General features: G+C 37.1%; 1 protein-coding gene and 1 non-coding gene across 2 annotated transcripts; both read left to right on the top strand.

Annotated features, from left to right (window-relative positions):
* The first annotated feature begins 2,396 nt into the window (after positions 1–2,396).
* SMIM10L1 (small integral membrane protein 10 like 1) lies at positions 2,397–4,297 on the top strand. Its single transcript, XM_053557432.1, has one exon. The coding sequence runs from the start codon at positions 3,737–3,739 to the stop codon at positions 4,154–4,156; it is 420 nt and encodes a 139-aa protein (XP_053413407.1). The 5' UTR covers positions 2,397–3,736; the 3' UTR covers positions 4,157–4,297.
* A 6,150-nt stretch (positions 4,298–10,447) lies between these two features.
* Positions 10,448–10,577, top strand: LOC128562987 (small nucleolar RNA SNORA36 family). Its single transcript, XR_008373665.1, has one exon. It is a non-coding gene; the product is annotated as a small nucleolar RNA SNORA36 family (small nucleolar RNA).
* The last annotated feature ends 4,546 nt before the right edge of the window (positions 10,578–15,123 follow it).

Below are 15,123 nucleotides of genomic sequence, written 5' to 3'. Positions count from 1 at the left end.
GGCTCAGGGAGTCCTTTCCATCTTCAAAATCAGAAGTGTTGCATCCCTCTAACCTTTCGTCCATTGACACACCCTTTTCTTTCACTCAGAAAGAATCTCTGCTTTTAAGGGCTCATATGATTAGAACAGACCCACCTAAATAATCCAGAAAATCTTCTATCTCATGAAGCATATCCTTAATCACATATGCAAAGTCCTTATAACAATGCAAGGTTAGCATATTAACAAGTTAAAAAGATTAGACTATGGACATCTTTGGGAGACCATTATTCTGCCTACCATTCCATGTACAATAAAGGGGGCCTTCTTATGCCTCCTGCTCTGACCCCTATCTTGCAACACACTTGGTAGAGAGGCTTAGAGAAAGGAGCTAGCAATTACTGATCACTCTTGGATCTGAGTCTCCCAGGCACTCTAAACTGTCACACTAAACTACAACTGAGTTTTTGTAAAAATTGGTTCAAATTTCAGCCATTTTATTCTCATCTACCTTACAACAGCTAGCTATTCTTCTCATGTTCTGCCAAAAATTTAATGGTTCACGTGTCCAACTTGGAAAGGCTTGTCGTGTTTTGGAATTCAATTTACCTGCTTACCTTGCAACTTCAGCTCTAACAAGCTCAAAATAAATTATGACTTTGTAGCCTATCTAGTTTATTCTCCTTGTTACAGTAGAGCAACATTCTTACATGGTTTTCTCCCCCCACCCCCGCCACCAAAAGGAAAATTCTCAAATTGTTTTCAAAATACATACATATATCCTATCCTTCCACATGTATCGGATACAAACTTACCGACTTTGTAAAAAATCTTTAGTGAACGATCCAGATAGGTGACTTCTCATGCAGCTTCCTTTGCCTTTGTAACCTAGAGCATAGTAATTTGACAACTATTCAGCATATCCCATTGTCTAAAAGAGAAGCGAGAGTGCAGAGAACAAAACAAGTTTTCCTGGAAAAGTGGAAACAAGCGTATGTTTAGCTATATGAATGTTCTAAGGAGAAGTACAATGATACCAAACCATACATATATATTAAAGGCATAGCAAAAAAAAAAAAAAGATTTTTATATGGACTTCTACTATGATTTCTTTTCCTAATACAAAAATATGATTTCTTTTCTATGATTTCTTTTTTCCTCCTACAAAAATAAATTTTTATCAAGGCTTTCATAAAGCCAAAGTTCTGTCCTATCAAGCCAAACAGTACAATCATGAATTCTAATAGCACCAACAGCATAGTATCTTTCCTTAAACATATATAGAGAACATTCTTAATCTCTAACGTTGCAACTGATTCTCTGCTTCAGTATTAGACATCTGATGCCTGACTATATAGAAATTACCTAATGTTGTTATGAAACCCAATCATTGAGATCAATTGATATAATTTGTTTCCTTTAAAGAATTTTACTAAACCTCAAGCAGTTTTCAGGGGTGTGATGATGATCAGAAGACTGAACTCAATTTGCTGGTATGCACATGTTGGATTAACTCACTGATCTGCAATTTTCCTCATACCTTCAGGCTTGGATCATTTAGGTCCAATCCTTGCACTTTGAATGCACTTCTTACATATAATAGAGCATTTACATTGGCAAATTCTCAAAAAAGGAATTGATAATTTGGCAAGATGGTACTTTGCAGACATACTATAGTTTACCTTGAAACTTTTCCAAAAGATCATCAAACTAAACAAGCCTTTAAAATTTATCAAAACTGGAATATAAAGTCAAAAATAGGAGAATAACAAAGATCAAGAAAGGAACGCCAAGTTAAGAATCATTGAAGTACCCACAGAGAAATGGCTTAGGATATGCATTATTGCTGGTAACTTGTTCATATGTGCTATTGGCAAGTGTGGGTATTAGTCATTCAAATCTAAAGATCAAGGGACAGAATGAATACCACAACTAGTGGTCTTATCCCACTCTCCTCTATCAGGTTCAATCCTCTGTCAGGATTTCATGGAAATCCTTCATCTTTGGAGTATTAATGAGTAAAGATTTAGAGCTTTGTGAAATGATCTTCTTTACCTATTCCTTCCCATTAGAATAGGCCCTCCATCTGGCTGTCCTATCAGTAGGTGGCTATTTTCCCTACAGGCTCAGAGTGGAAAACTGGGTTTCCATGGAGTTAACTAGAGCTGAGGCAGGCGGGGAGTTGGGAGTTGGGGTAGCACAAAGGAAGAGTTGAAGAGAGAATGACCCACAAATCCAGGGACTTAATGACTCCTGTGACCCTGACTGGGGTGGTATTGGTACAGCAAAGTAGCAAAAGAAGAAATTCTAGCTGGGAATACAAATTATATTTTATAAATTTCACAGTAGCATTTTATTTGTACCACTCATATCAAAAGTAGGATAAATAGAAACAGAAGTACTCTAGTATACATAATTGTGCTTTAAATAGTACTGAAGATATGCAGTCCAGGGGGAAATGTGAGATATTTGAAGATGCTTTTTAGAACCAGACTGTAATCTGAAGGTTATAATCAGAAATCACATATTTGAATAATCCATGAATGTAGAGGGTGTATGTGATGAAAAAATACAGAGCTTTCTAGTTAAAATGGAAGATTAGTGAAGGTAATGAAATGCGCATCATATAAATATCAGGAAAAGTATTGTGACTATGGGAGAATTACTCTGATGTTAATCTAAGTGTATTAAGAGTTTAAAAGCGGGGTTGGTGCTCAAGCCCAGTGGTTAGGGCGCCGGCCACATACACGGAGGCAGACGGGTTAGAACCTGGCTAGAGCGTCCTAAACTATGACAACTACAACGACAGCTGGGCATTGTGGCAGGTACCTGTAATCCCAGCTACTTGGGAGGCTGACGCAAGAGAATCGCTTAAGCCCAAGAGTTAGAGTTGGCTGTGAGCTGTGACGCCACAGCACTCTACCAAGGCTGACAAAGTGAGACTGTCTCAAAAAGAAAAAGTTTGAAAGCGGACAGTAGCATGTGCCTAGCCAGAGGTTTCATAGGTGCAGCTCCATGCATTAATGACTGAAGTTTTCATACCTCCTTGGAACTTTTTAATGGGTTTACATGGATGGAAATATTATTTTGTATAGATGTCCAGCAAAAAATAAAGTGTGTGTATATACATAAGAATGTGTGTGTGTGTGTGTGTTTGGTTTTTGCTTAAATACGTGTGCAATTTCTGCCATACGCAATTTAAATAGTCCTAACACACACACAAAAATGTATATCCTAAGATGGTGATCTTTTACAGCAGGCGTCCTCAAACTTTTTAAACAGGGGGCCAATTCACTGTCCCTCAGACTGTTGTTGGGCAGGACTATAATTAAAATATATATATATATATATATATATGAACAAATTCCTACCCACACTGCACATATCTTATTTTGAAGTAAAAAACAAAACGTTCACACCGCTTCATGTGGCCCGCAGGCCGCAGTTTGAGGACGCCTGCTTGACAGTCACGCTATATTATGATTGCAGAGTCTCTGTGCCTGTATTGACTTATGTAAGGAGATCATCTTGTCTTAATGGCACAAAAGCAAAAGGGTGAAATTCCTGGCTAACATCCCAGATCACACAGCAGGCAAACCCAACTTTTAATCCCATTTGGGCCCTTACAAACCGTGTGTCCTAGGGAAAACACATCATTTTATTTAGCTTTTTCATTTTAAAGTAAAAATAGTATCTGCATGGCTGCTCATGTATGTTATATAACGTACCCTGTTCCGGCTCTACCACTGGTTAAGCAATGGTAAATACCACTATGAGAAGCGGACAGGAAGGGGCGGAGCGCCAGAGGCGGCGGGGGCTGCTCGCAGCACTGGAAGAAGCGACAGCAGCGGGAGGCGCAGGTGTGAGCCCGGAGGTCGCTTTGGCCCTCGTCCTGGCGGTCACTCGGGGGCTTGCGGGACCTGCGGTGACCCTTGGCTCCAGGCGCTCGACGGCCTGCGACAAAGGGTCCATGGCCTCAGCGGCGGCTCCGTCTTCCCTGGCCGTCAGGGCCCCGAGCCCGGTCGCAACCCCCACCTCGTACGGGGTCTTTTGCAAGGGGCTCTCCCGCACCCTGCTCGCCTTCTTCGAGCTGGCCTGGCAGCTGCGCATGAACTTCCCGTACTTCTACGTCGCGGGCTCGGTGATCCTCAACATCCGCCTGCAGGTACACTTTTAGAGTCGTGACTAAGCTGCTGGTCTCCGGGACCAGCGCGATGGCCGATTCCCAGGGGTCCCCGCGCCGTAGCGGAGCTGCAGGGGAGAAATTCGCAGTCTCGCGAGATTGCCGGGCGTCTTCCGCGGCTGCGCTCTTGGTTCCCAGCCGAGTTCTAAGGACTGTAGCCTCCATCTTCCGGAAAGGGGAAATGCGCGGTTCTGGGAGCAGAGGACTTAGTTAGGACCCACCGAAGGTGTAAGAAACCAACACCGGATGAATTTCAGGAAGCGATAAAGAGCACAGGATGCATTACAGAAAACAAAATGCCAGGAAGGCCAAATATTTTCAGGAAGAAAATTAATAAACTTTCGTAATACTGGATTGAATGATAAGCAAGACTTGAATAAGAAGCTGAAGATGTGGAGGATATGATATGGAAGGCATATATTTCTTCATCCCACAAGAAAAACTTCCAATGAAAAACCCAGAACTGTACAGGAAAAGCATCTTACAAATACCAAACATAAAATGCTGCAGGATTTTGAACAAATAGTAGGAGTGCAAGAAAATTAACTCTTAATTCAATGTTCCTGTGACCAGCATGTGAATCAAGACCTTGGAGCCAAAGAAAAGGAAACCTTGTTGTAGCAGAAAGCTTAGCTATTCAGTAAATAACATACAAGTAATAATGCAGATGTTTATGGTTTTTATCTTATTTAGGGGAATACTTAATTATGGTTACCAAGTAGAATGCAAATGTTATCTACTGAGTTTTTAAAATACAATTGGGAATACAGAATATTAAGGGAGAAAAGACAAGGTAAATTGGTTGTAGCGCCCTTATAAAGTGAGAAATTGAGAAATACAGAGTGTTGTTGAGGGGTCAAAGATACTACTTTCAGGGTAGCCTTAAAGTTTCTAGAATAGTAATATAACTGTCTTAAAGAAGGATGGAGGGAGGTAAGGGAAAAGAGCATGAAGTCAGCAGGAAATGCCTAATGATCTCGATTTCAGATGGGATGTCTCGAAAAAGAGTAACTGATGTATTTGAACATGGACTAGAGATTTTTCAGCCCCTAGAGAACCTGGGGCTGAATTAATAGATTTTTCAAAAACTGAGTTAATTATGAACCCTAGAAAAATATTAATAAAAATTCAAAAACTACAATGCATATGTTAACTGTGAATAATATTAGTCATGTACGTCAATTGTAATTATGTAAATATTGAATACTGATTTAACATGAAGTGATTATATAACATTGGAAGGATGAGAAAGAACAAACAAATGTGTGTGTGATGATGGAGGGTTAGTCAGGCCTCCTAATGTAGAAAAGTCAAAGCAGTACAGATGTATTTTTTAAAATAAAGTAAATAAAAAACAGCTAAGAGTTAAAATTAAGTCTCCGGAGAAAGGAAATCATCTGGGGTGAGTAGAGAAAAGCAGAGGCTTGCTGTTTTTCACTGCCAGTCTAATGGTATTATTTGATTATCTTTGGACATATGTATTTGCTTTCCTTTCACTAAAAACTAATTTAAATAAATTTCGCTTTTAAAAGTTCTCCAGATAATCCAAATGTGTACCACCAGTTAGGGTCCACCAGAGTAGAATGGGATTGAGTTCCTAAATCAAGCAGACCTGTGTTAAAATAAAAACTGTATTCTGTGGCTTTAGGTTGAGTTCATTAATTTTCCTAAACTTCTGTTTCCTCAACAGTTAAATTACCCCACTGTGATTCTGAGAATTGGAGATGTGCTTGCTTTAGTGTTTGTTATATACATAATAAGCAGTATTTGTTGTAACAGAATACTACATTAAAATATGAATTAAATGTAAAACACACATATGAAAAGCCTGCTTTTCCAGAGGTTTGCAATCAAAAAGGAGGCAAGTAAGGTACTGACTGAGGATGGGGGAAGAGACTCCAGGATGATTTTAGGTGAGACATTTGAGTAAAAAGGGATCATTATTGTTGAAGGTACAGAATTAAACTAATTGCAGTGTTCTGTAATATATTTCACTCATTAAATCCAGCAAATGATATTTAGTGGTTTTAAAATAAGCATCCAGCTTTGTCCAGCATCATGTACGTCTTGAGGTAATTATCTTTCTGTTCTTTGTTCCTTTCCTCCAGCCAGATTCTACTGAGCCCGTCTCTTCTGTCTGCCTCCTCTGCCCTTTGTCTGCCTATAAATATTCTACTTTTGTTTTAAGACTTAAGCTTAGATGACATTTTTTCCATTAAATTTATTCCACATTTCCCTGACTAGATTGTCGCTCACTTATTCTAATCCTTCTGGGGGCTGTGTTCATATCAACCTGTGCCATTTTCATAGGCTGCCTTACTTCCCCCCTTATTGCACATTAATTATCTGTCATGTTTTTATTTTTTAGAACTAAAAAGACAGGTTTCCTGGGTGGTGACAGAGTGTAGGAGCCAAAACATAAATATCAGAAATGTAGTTCAATCAATGAAATGGTAATACTAAGAAACTCAATATAATGGTATTACTATTTCTGAATGTGTCTGTCAGTAGTCCTGAAATGGTGACATAGAGTGGGGTTCTCTATTTGGATAACTACATGAACATTTGTTTCTTTCAACTTTTTCTTACTGTTGGTCATTTGTTGCACTGTAGATACTAAGGCGCTTTAGCGGCCTTAGTATTCATCATATCCTCCAACTAGCTTGGAAGCTCCATAAGAGAAGATCCTTATCCAGTTTTACATCTTGTATCAGCAAGTAGATACTAGGATCTAAATGTAAGCTCTGTATACTCTCCACAGTCACTCTTAATCTTGATGTGTGTTTTTCTTCCCACATGAAGCAATCTTACGAAGTTTCCCAAGGGAGAAAACATGACTTTTGGCCTGACTAAACCACTTAATATTATAAATCACAAGTAAATTTATTCTTCCTGGCACACTACGAGGTTCAAAAAATTTTGTTGTTCACTGCTCCATCTCCAAGCCTTATATAACTGCCTAAACGGAAACTAGATAACAAACACTATTAAATGGATAAATGAATGGCAACTTAGTTGGTATTCTACACATTGTCTCCAGTCAATAAAGGAAACATATAAATTTGCCTGATATTAAGGTGACTATTTTTGTTGCACCCATGTTCAGTTTTTTGAGATCATCATGAATATTCATTGGTCCCCAAATCTCTCAAACGTGAAGAAACAAAGAGGCAGTGTGATTATTACCAATAAAGAAAAAAACTTGTTAATGAAGGAAAACTGATTTTTAAAATTACTGGGAAATGGTAACTAGGTGTTATAGCTTATTCTACCTAAAAGGGAAATAGCATAGGCATGTACATAAACTGTGGCACTGGAAAGATTCCCCTCCCCCCCACCACCAGGGCAAAAGTATGTGGTATTGTTTGACCAAAAGTGTCATCATCACTATCATGTAAATTTTATTGGGTTTAATTTTTTATTTTTTTGAAACAGAGTCTCACTATGTTGCCCTCTAGAGTGCTGTGGCATCAGCTCACAGCCACCTCAAACTCTTGGGCTTAAGTGATTCTCTTGCCTCAGCCTCATAATGGAGGACTACAGGTGCCCACCACACTGCCCAGCTATTTTTGTTGTTGTTGTAGTTGTTTAGCAGGCCTGGGATGGGTTCGCACCCGCCAGCCCCAGTGTATGTGACTGGTGCCCTAACCACTAAGCATGGATGGACACCAAGCAGCGGGTTTAATATTAGGAACTACGAGAAATTATTTATATACATATCTCCATTAATTCTCACCTGTGCCCTGTGAGGAAAACATTTTCATCATCATTTTTCAGACAAAGAAGTTAGGATTTAGAGAGGTTAAGTAATTTCCCAAAGTGATGGTGAGTAGCCACCCACAACTGAGTCTGCACTAATCCCTAAAGATATATTTCATAAGGAGTTCAAATTTTTTAATTGTGTGGGTAATTACAAGTAATCCTGTTTCCTTCCTCAAATTTCCAAACAAGCCTTTTCAAAAATATAATTGAAGGCCTTCTATACTAGGATATAAATAACATGATCTGATGTATAAATTCAAATATTTTATACTCACTGTTGCCTAAAGTGTATTTGCCTATTGTATTTTATTTGGACAAGTGGGTGGAAGCAGAGTGAGTGGAAAGGACATTTTCTCTAGAATGAAAGAGAACAGTTTTCTTCCCTCTATAGAGTAGCAATCAGTCCTGTATTTTGAAGCCATGTTTGTTGCTTCCTTGAGGATCCCTAAATAAAATGTTTGTTACAACATTTGGCAGTTTGCTATTAATAGGATATCTTTCTGGAAGAGCATCAATAGTATTTGATGGAGTCAAGAATTAAATAAAGCCGACAGAGACATAAAGTGATAAGGAATGAAAGTATAGGGACAAAAAGTAAGGGAAAGGAAAATCACCACGCCAGAAACATTGAGCCTCGAAAGTAGTCTGAAGATGAGACTTAAAAAGTTTCAAGCAAGTAGACCCAGAAAACTATTAGAATTCCCAGCAAGCAAGTTGAATTGAATTATGTAAATCAATCACTTTGATTATCCCAGGTGTTGGGAATTTTCTTGCAATTTTAACAAGAATATTTGTGCTATAGTCTGAATATCTGTATTCTTCCCCCCCAAATTTTTTATGCTGACATCTTGGCCCCTCAAGGTGATGGTATTAGGATATGGAGCCTTTGGGAAGTGATTAGGTCATGAGGACAGAATCCTCTGGAATGGGATTGGTGTCCTCATAAAGGAGACCCAGAAAGGATTTCCTCGCTCCTGCTGCCATGTGAGATTACAGCGAAATAGCCATCTGTAAGTAAACAAAGTGGACACTTACCACTTAATTAGGGCCCCAAGTTCTCCTAAGCATGAAGAAGCAGGCAGGTGGTGTGATTATTACCAATAAAGAAAAAACTTATTAATGAAGAGTAACCCATATAAAAAATACTGGAAAATGGTAACTGGGTGTTATAGGTGATTCTCTCTCAAAGGGAAATAGCATAGTAATATAAATATATAATCTAAGGGATAGGGAAGAAGGCACCAAATTTGTGGTCGCCTTGTTTTTGGACTTCTCAGCCTCCAGAACTGAAGGAATAAATTTCTGTTGCTTATAAGCCACCCAGTTGATGGTATTATTGCTGTAGCCCAAACAGACTAAGACAACCTGATAGGCTGTTGTTCACTAGGATTACCACAGGCCAGGTCATGAATCTTTTCAAAGCTGAAGTAAACCTCCTCCAAACCCCCACTCCCACAAATATAAATCTCAGCAATACTCTTAGGACAATTGAAAGCTCAAAAGGACATTCCCAGGTGTCTACTACAAATGCAATGAAGAAACTATGAAAATCTTAGTAGCTTTACTGCAGGACATCTGAGGACACCCTGCCACTTTCTGTCCTGATTTGGGATCTGTAGTGACATTAGAAAATCTTGACCATCTTTATGGCTTCTAACACCAAGTATGTGAATGTATTCACATTAAGATAGTGGCATCAATCAACAATAAAGAGGAATGGAGATGTTTCTTTTACATGTGAGGGGAGTTAGGTAAACCTTTTCATGGACCAAAATGAAGAAAAATAAGTTATCATACAACCAAATTATAAAGTACTGTAACAAGTATTCTCATGTCTTGACTATGGATCATAGGCACAAAAATAGATAGTGTCCAGCAGATTTTTTTTTATTGTTTAAAGAGAAAAGCCATTTTTTAAGAGACCATTTTAGCTTATTAATTGATAAAAAGAAAGCTTTGACAGTATCTCAAACTGAAGGCAAAGAAGAAGATAAATAATAGAAGCTTTACAATTCAGAAGCGAGGTTATATCAATTATGAAAGGGAAACTAAATTATCTCTAGAACTAACTGGTTTATCGAACATGGGGTTAATGAATAGGTGTAGCACTATGCAAGTTGGGATAGCATCTTCATCTTAAACTACGTCTACATTGGTGACCCCCAAAATAGTTAAAATTGGGAATAGTCTATCTTTCACCTGGAATTTTATCTACAAATACATGGGTCATTACAAAAGTTTTGAGATACACAAAAATCAAGAAAGGTAAAATCTGTACAGGTGGAAACAAAAGAAGCCCTCCCAGCAAACACCAATAAGCTGAGCAAGTTGAAACTTGCACAGGTAAATCAGAGAAAACACTGTTGACTATAACAGACCAGAACATAGTTTGTCATTCATAGTGAACCATGTAAGCCCCTCAAAAAAAAAAAAAAAAGAAAAATCAGGACATAGGTCACTGCAGACAACATTAACCAATGTTAACAGGTAAGTAAACTGTGGTAGTATATGTTTTGCGATGGCTTCCTTGTTTGTTTAACGAAGGAAATCCTTCCCTGTTCTGTTAATTAAATTTTGGGACATTGAAATGGGATAGGAGAAAGGACTGGATAGAAAGCATTATTCTATTCATTTATCTCCTGGCCCTACAAAAATGAAAAAAGAAAAAAAAAAAATAAGGAAATCCCTGGCCCAAAGGATATGAGATTAATCAAGAACAACAGAAATCCACCTGTACCATCACAGATTCAACAGGGATGATTACATTCTCTGAAATATGTACTGATCCATGCATATTTCCACTGGGACTTTTTCAGCTCAAGACAACATGGTTTGCATGCTTTAAAATCTGCTTAGGTTCTGGATCTATGGCAGGGCTCACACATAATCCTCTTTTGGCATTAGAAGAAGCATTAATATGCAACTCTTCTATAAGTCAATGGTGTGACAAAACTGGAAAGAAAAACTCATGACCTCAATATTACAAAAATGTTTATTTTAGGGGAAAGTGGCAAGAAGGCAATGACAATTGTTTTATTTGGCCCCAGGATAGGTTACAATTTTCTCTAGATTACTTAAGGATGTGATAGTCATAGTTTTCTTGGATCGTGTCTTATGTCTCCCACCCAGGCACTTGTTACAGACATGGTGCTGCAGAGCTTAATCTCAAAATCCATTATAATTGAAAGAATAGTAGCCACTGTCCCAGCCTAGGACCTAAGCTTCATCTTTTAATAATCATTTGCTGTACTTTTATTTCAGGAATAGGTCCCTGCTCCTTCTTGTTCCTTCTCTCCAAGGTTAGTTCATAAGAAATGAGAACTTAATCCTAATGAGGCATTGAAGACTGCTAAGTCCCACTCACAAGAAGGAAGGGTTGTACACAGTTGTTTAAATCTTTTGTATCTTGATCACTAAAGTTTAATAACTCTAAATATAAATCTAAAAACTACAACAAAATATTCACATCATTTTCTAGTAAGTACAAAGTAATCTTTAACTTTTTTACTGAAAGGAGTACATTCTAAATTATTTTTGCTATCAGAACCTTTATATAGCCAGTGTGATTTTAATTTTACCTTTCCCAATGATAATGATTAGAAAATTTCTTATATCATGTCTAACACAATGAATAGGATTTAAAAGATCTAAATGTCTGTGGAGATCTGGAAATACATGTAGTGTCATCACCATAATCATCATCAATACATCAGAGCACCATACAGCACAGTTTCCTGGAGTGAAAGCACATTTTACGAAGCCTTGGTAGTTCTTACACTCTTCCCATATCTACAACTGACCTACCGCACCATCAAAATTAACTTACAAATAACATATTTTCAACATTTATTTTCTACAGTTTTTTGTTTACTTCTGTCACTGAAAAATTACAGCAATTTTAAACCCTGAGATTTCTTCATTACTGATAGTTTTTAAGTATGTTCACAATTAGAATCTCTAAAAATTATTATTTACAAACTGTTATATTCAAAACTAGAATATCACTAACAAGCACAATTTTATTACCTGCTAGTCTTAAGCTTAAATACATTTTTTAGCTACTTTGATTTAAATATTTTATTCTAAAAGTCAAGCTAGCATTATCCACAAATGTCTAAAATTTATACAAATATGTGACCTTCTCTTAAAAGCTTTCCTTTCGGTTCTTATCACTAGGGAGTTGGTTGTGTTACTTTTCTTTGACGAGGAACACTAGTATTCATGGTATAACAAAATATATCCCTACATATGCACACAGACATGCACACACAAATTCAGTGTTAAAGTGTGATTATTTTGAATTTTGTAAAGTAGAAATATAAGCATGATTATGCACCTATAGATAATTATTCAATTTCTTTTTATAAATTCATTTGACTTTTATCTTACAAAAGTAGAACAGTTTGTATTTCTAGCAGGACTCCTAATGATATAATGCTCTTCTTTTTCTTTTTTTTTTTTTTTAAGTTGTATCTTTTGTTATCAGATTATGTGCTCTGAATATTTATTTATTTTTCACTTAGTGTTATAAAAATATTTCAGCTACTCATCTTGGAGAGGATTTTCATTTCTAAATGTTTTTTCTTCTCACATGTGAATCTAATTACACATTTACCCAATACATATTAAATTAATACATGTTACATTAATACATGTATTACATTCATGTTAAGTCTCAAATATTTCCTTGTTATTAGCAAGTGTTCCAATCACAATCATGCTTGCTCTTTTAAAAAATCTAATATTGTGAGTAAATTATTTGACACAGAAATTCTGTGATTCTCAATGGTGCCTAAGAGAATTCAGTGAGAAAAATAGAAGTTAAATGGATTTTCAATATCTTCTTTTTAATTCCCCTGAAATATAAAAAAATTCTAGAAAAGTCTATGAAGCTAAAAGTTTCATTTTTTTTAGGTGGCATTTAAGATGCCGCAGTAATCCTACAGCCGTCTGTCTCAGCCTGTTGTTTCCAAAAATTAGAAAAAATGAGTGGCCTGAAGGAAAAATGGTCGATGTTATTGTGACCAAGAAAGTGGCCTGATGTTTCTGCAGGAGAAGGAAAATCCAACCTGTCAGTATGATAGAAAAAAAGTGAATAATGAAGAACAGGAGGAAGGACATCACCATTTTTAGGGCCCTCCAATGGGCCTGGGTGCTAAGATCCTTGGAGCCCAAGGAGTTGAGCTGCAAATTTCTGATGTGTCTCATCAAGGACAGAAATAAAAGGACCAGCGAGGTCAAGGACAGAAGAAATGGAATTAAGTAGATCAAAGCGAAAACAGTCCAGTTTTTAAAATATAGAGTTATACTTACACCGGACGATAAAGTTGAGTTTCCTTCATATCTGTTATTGAAAGTAAGCCAGAAGTCATTTAATGTGTCTGTTAATGCCAAGCTAGAAAACAGCAAGAATAGAGACGCCAGTTGGAGCACAACTAGCACTCTGCTAATTCTCCACCTTAGCCAGATGAAGCAGGGGTGGGAGAAACTGGCTATTTTAAAGAAGTAGAAAACACTTAGACACGTAGCAAACCAGATAGCTAAGTGATTGGTTATTAACCAAATCATAGCAAGAAATTTTGCAAGTTTATCAATGACATATAGATGTGGCCAGAACACCATTACAAATAACTGGCATAGCGTAGTCCAAAGTTGACTGATTCTGGAGATGGCAAGGCTGGTAAGGATGCACTCAAATATTGAGATCTTTTGACTCTTCACCCAGTCAATGCAGTTAACAAGCACAATGAACCCATTCCCCAAGATTCCAATTATTAACGTTCCCATTTCCACTATGAAAAAGGCACTTGTAATTCCAGATGACATTTCTACAGAAAGCCAATACTGCTTTACTGATACTTTTTACTGTCAAAATGTTGCAGAATAATATCCAGGTTGATGCTTCTCACTTCATGTTAAAAATACTCAAAATAACCGAGACTGTTCTGCTATTTGATACCATCTCATTTATCTTCACAAACGATCTTTTTCTTTTTTTATAGTAATCCCAGTGATAGACCTGAAATATGTGTGCAAGGAGATCCAGTCTCCCAGATCTTAATGGAAAATTTAACATTACTTTCAGTCAGCTACTGGCTTTCAAATTAAATAGTAAATGTGCCCAGTCATCATTTGCACTGGCAGCAATTTCCCACTTGTGAGGACATCTGGAAGGGTGAAGTCGGGTAAGTAAACATGCAAACGTAAGAGCGATTTCTTTACACTGATTTGTATTTCCTCTTCAATTGAAACCCAGTACCATTTGGATTTGAGTATCTTAATTTTCATAAATTCCCTAAAATAATCTCTATAATGTACACACTATTCATCAGTTCCATTAAGTATGTACATAAAATCCATCATATTTCAGATTCTGTTATAGCTTAATTGAGTGTAATAAAAAGAAGCAACATCAGAGAGCACACAAGTGAGAAACAAGCAAAATTAAGCTATGACTATTAAGTGTGACAAAAGTTTGATCTAAATACAATCATAGCACCAAGGAAAATGTTACAAAATCTATGCTCAACAGTTTTTCACAAGGATAGTGACGATCAGCTTGGGTCTTGAAGCTTCTAGGATTTCTTGCAGAAATAGATAAAATGATTTTACATAATGATGTAAAAGTATATGCAGAGGTAACAGACGTATACCTCTACCTGAGGTACTTTTCTGAATTTTGAACTTGGTTTCCAGTAAATTGTTGGATATTTGATTCTGAATAAGCTATCATTAGCTGAAAGTTAAAAAAATTTTTTTTAAAGATCAAAAAGTAGCAAAAATAAAAATTGGCACAGAAGAATAGAAGGGAAGTTCTTCTTTTTCTTAATTCTTCCAGTGGTAAATTCTTTGTCTCATAAAAATTAATTCATACAGCCAGGCATAGTGGCTCATGCCTGTAATCCTAGCACTTTGGGAGGCCAAGGTGCAATGATTGCTTTCAGATTAGGAAGTTGAAACCAGGCTGAGAAAGCGTGAGACCTCATGTTTTCCAAAAAGAGAAAAATTAGTTGGACGTGGTGGTACTCACCTATAGTTGCAAGCTACTTGGGAGGCTGAGGCGGGAGAATCACTTCAGCCTGGGAGTTTGAGGTTGCAGTGAACTATGATGATGCCATTGCACTCTAGCCCAGGTGACAGAGTGAGACCCTACCTCAAAAAAAAAAAAAATAAATTCACATTAAAATACATTTTATTTT

This window comes from Nycticebus coucang, chromosome 12, assembly GCF_027406575.1.
Source record: "Nycticebus coucang isolate mNycCou1 chromosome 12, mNycCou1.pri, whole genome shotgun sequence".
Lineage (NCBI taxonomy): Eukaryota > Metazoa > Chordata > Mammalia > Primates > Lorisidae > Nycticebus > Nycticebus coucang.
The sequence above is the reverse complement of the archived record's forward strand: the minus strand, read 5'-3'. Positions and strand labels throughout refer to the sequence as shown.

What these genes read in the sequence shown, in the direction of transcription:
- SMIM10L1 (XM_053557432.1), top strand. Translation starts at nt 3,737, where the DNA reads ATGGTAAATACCACTATGAGAAGCGGACAGGAAGGGGCGGAGCGCCAG.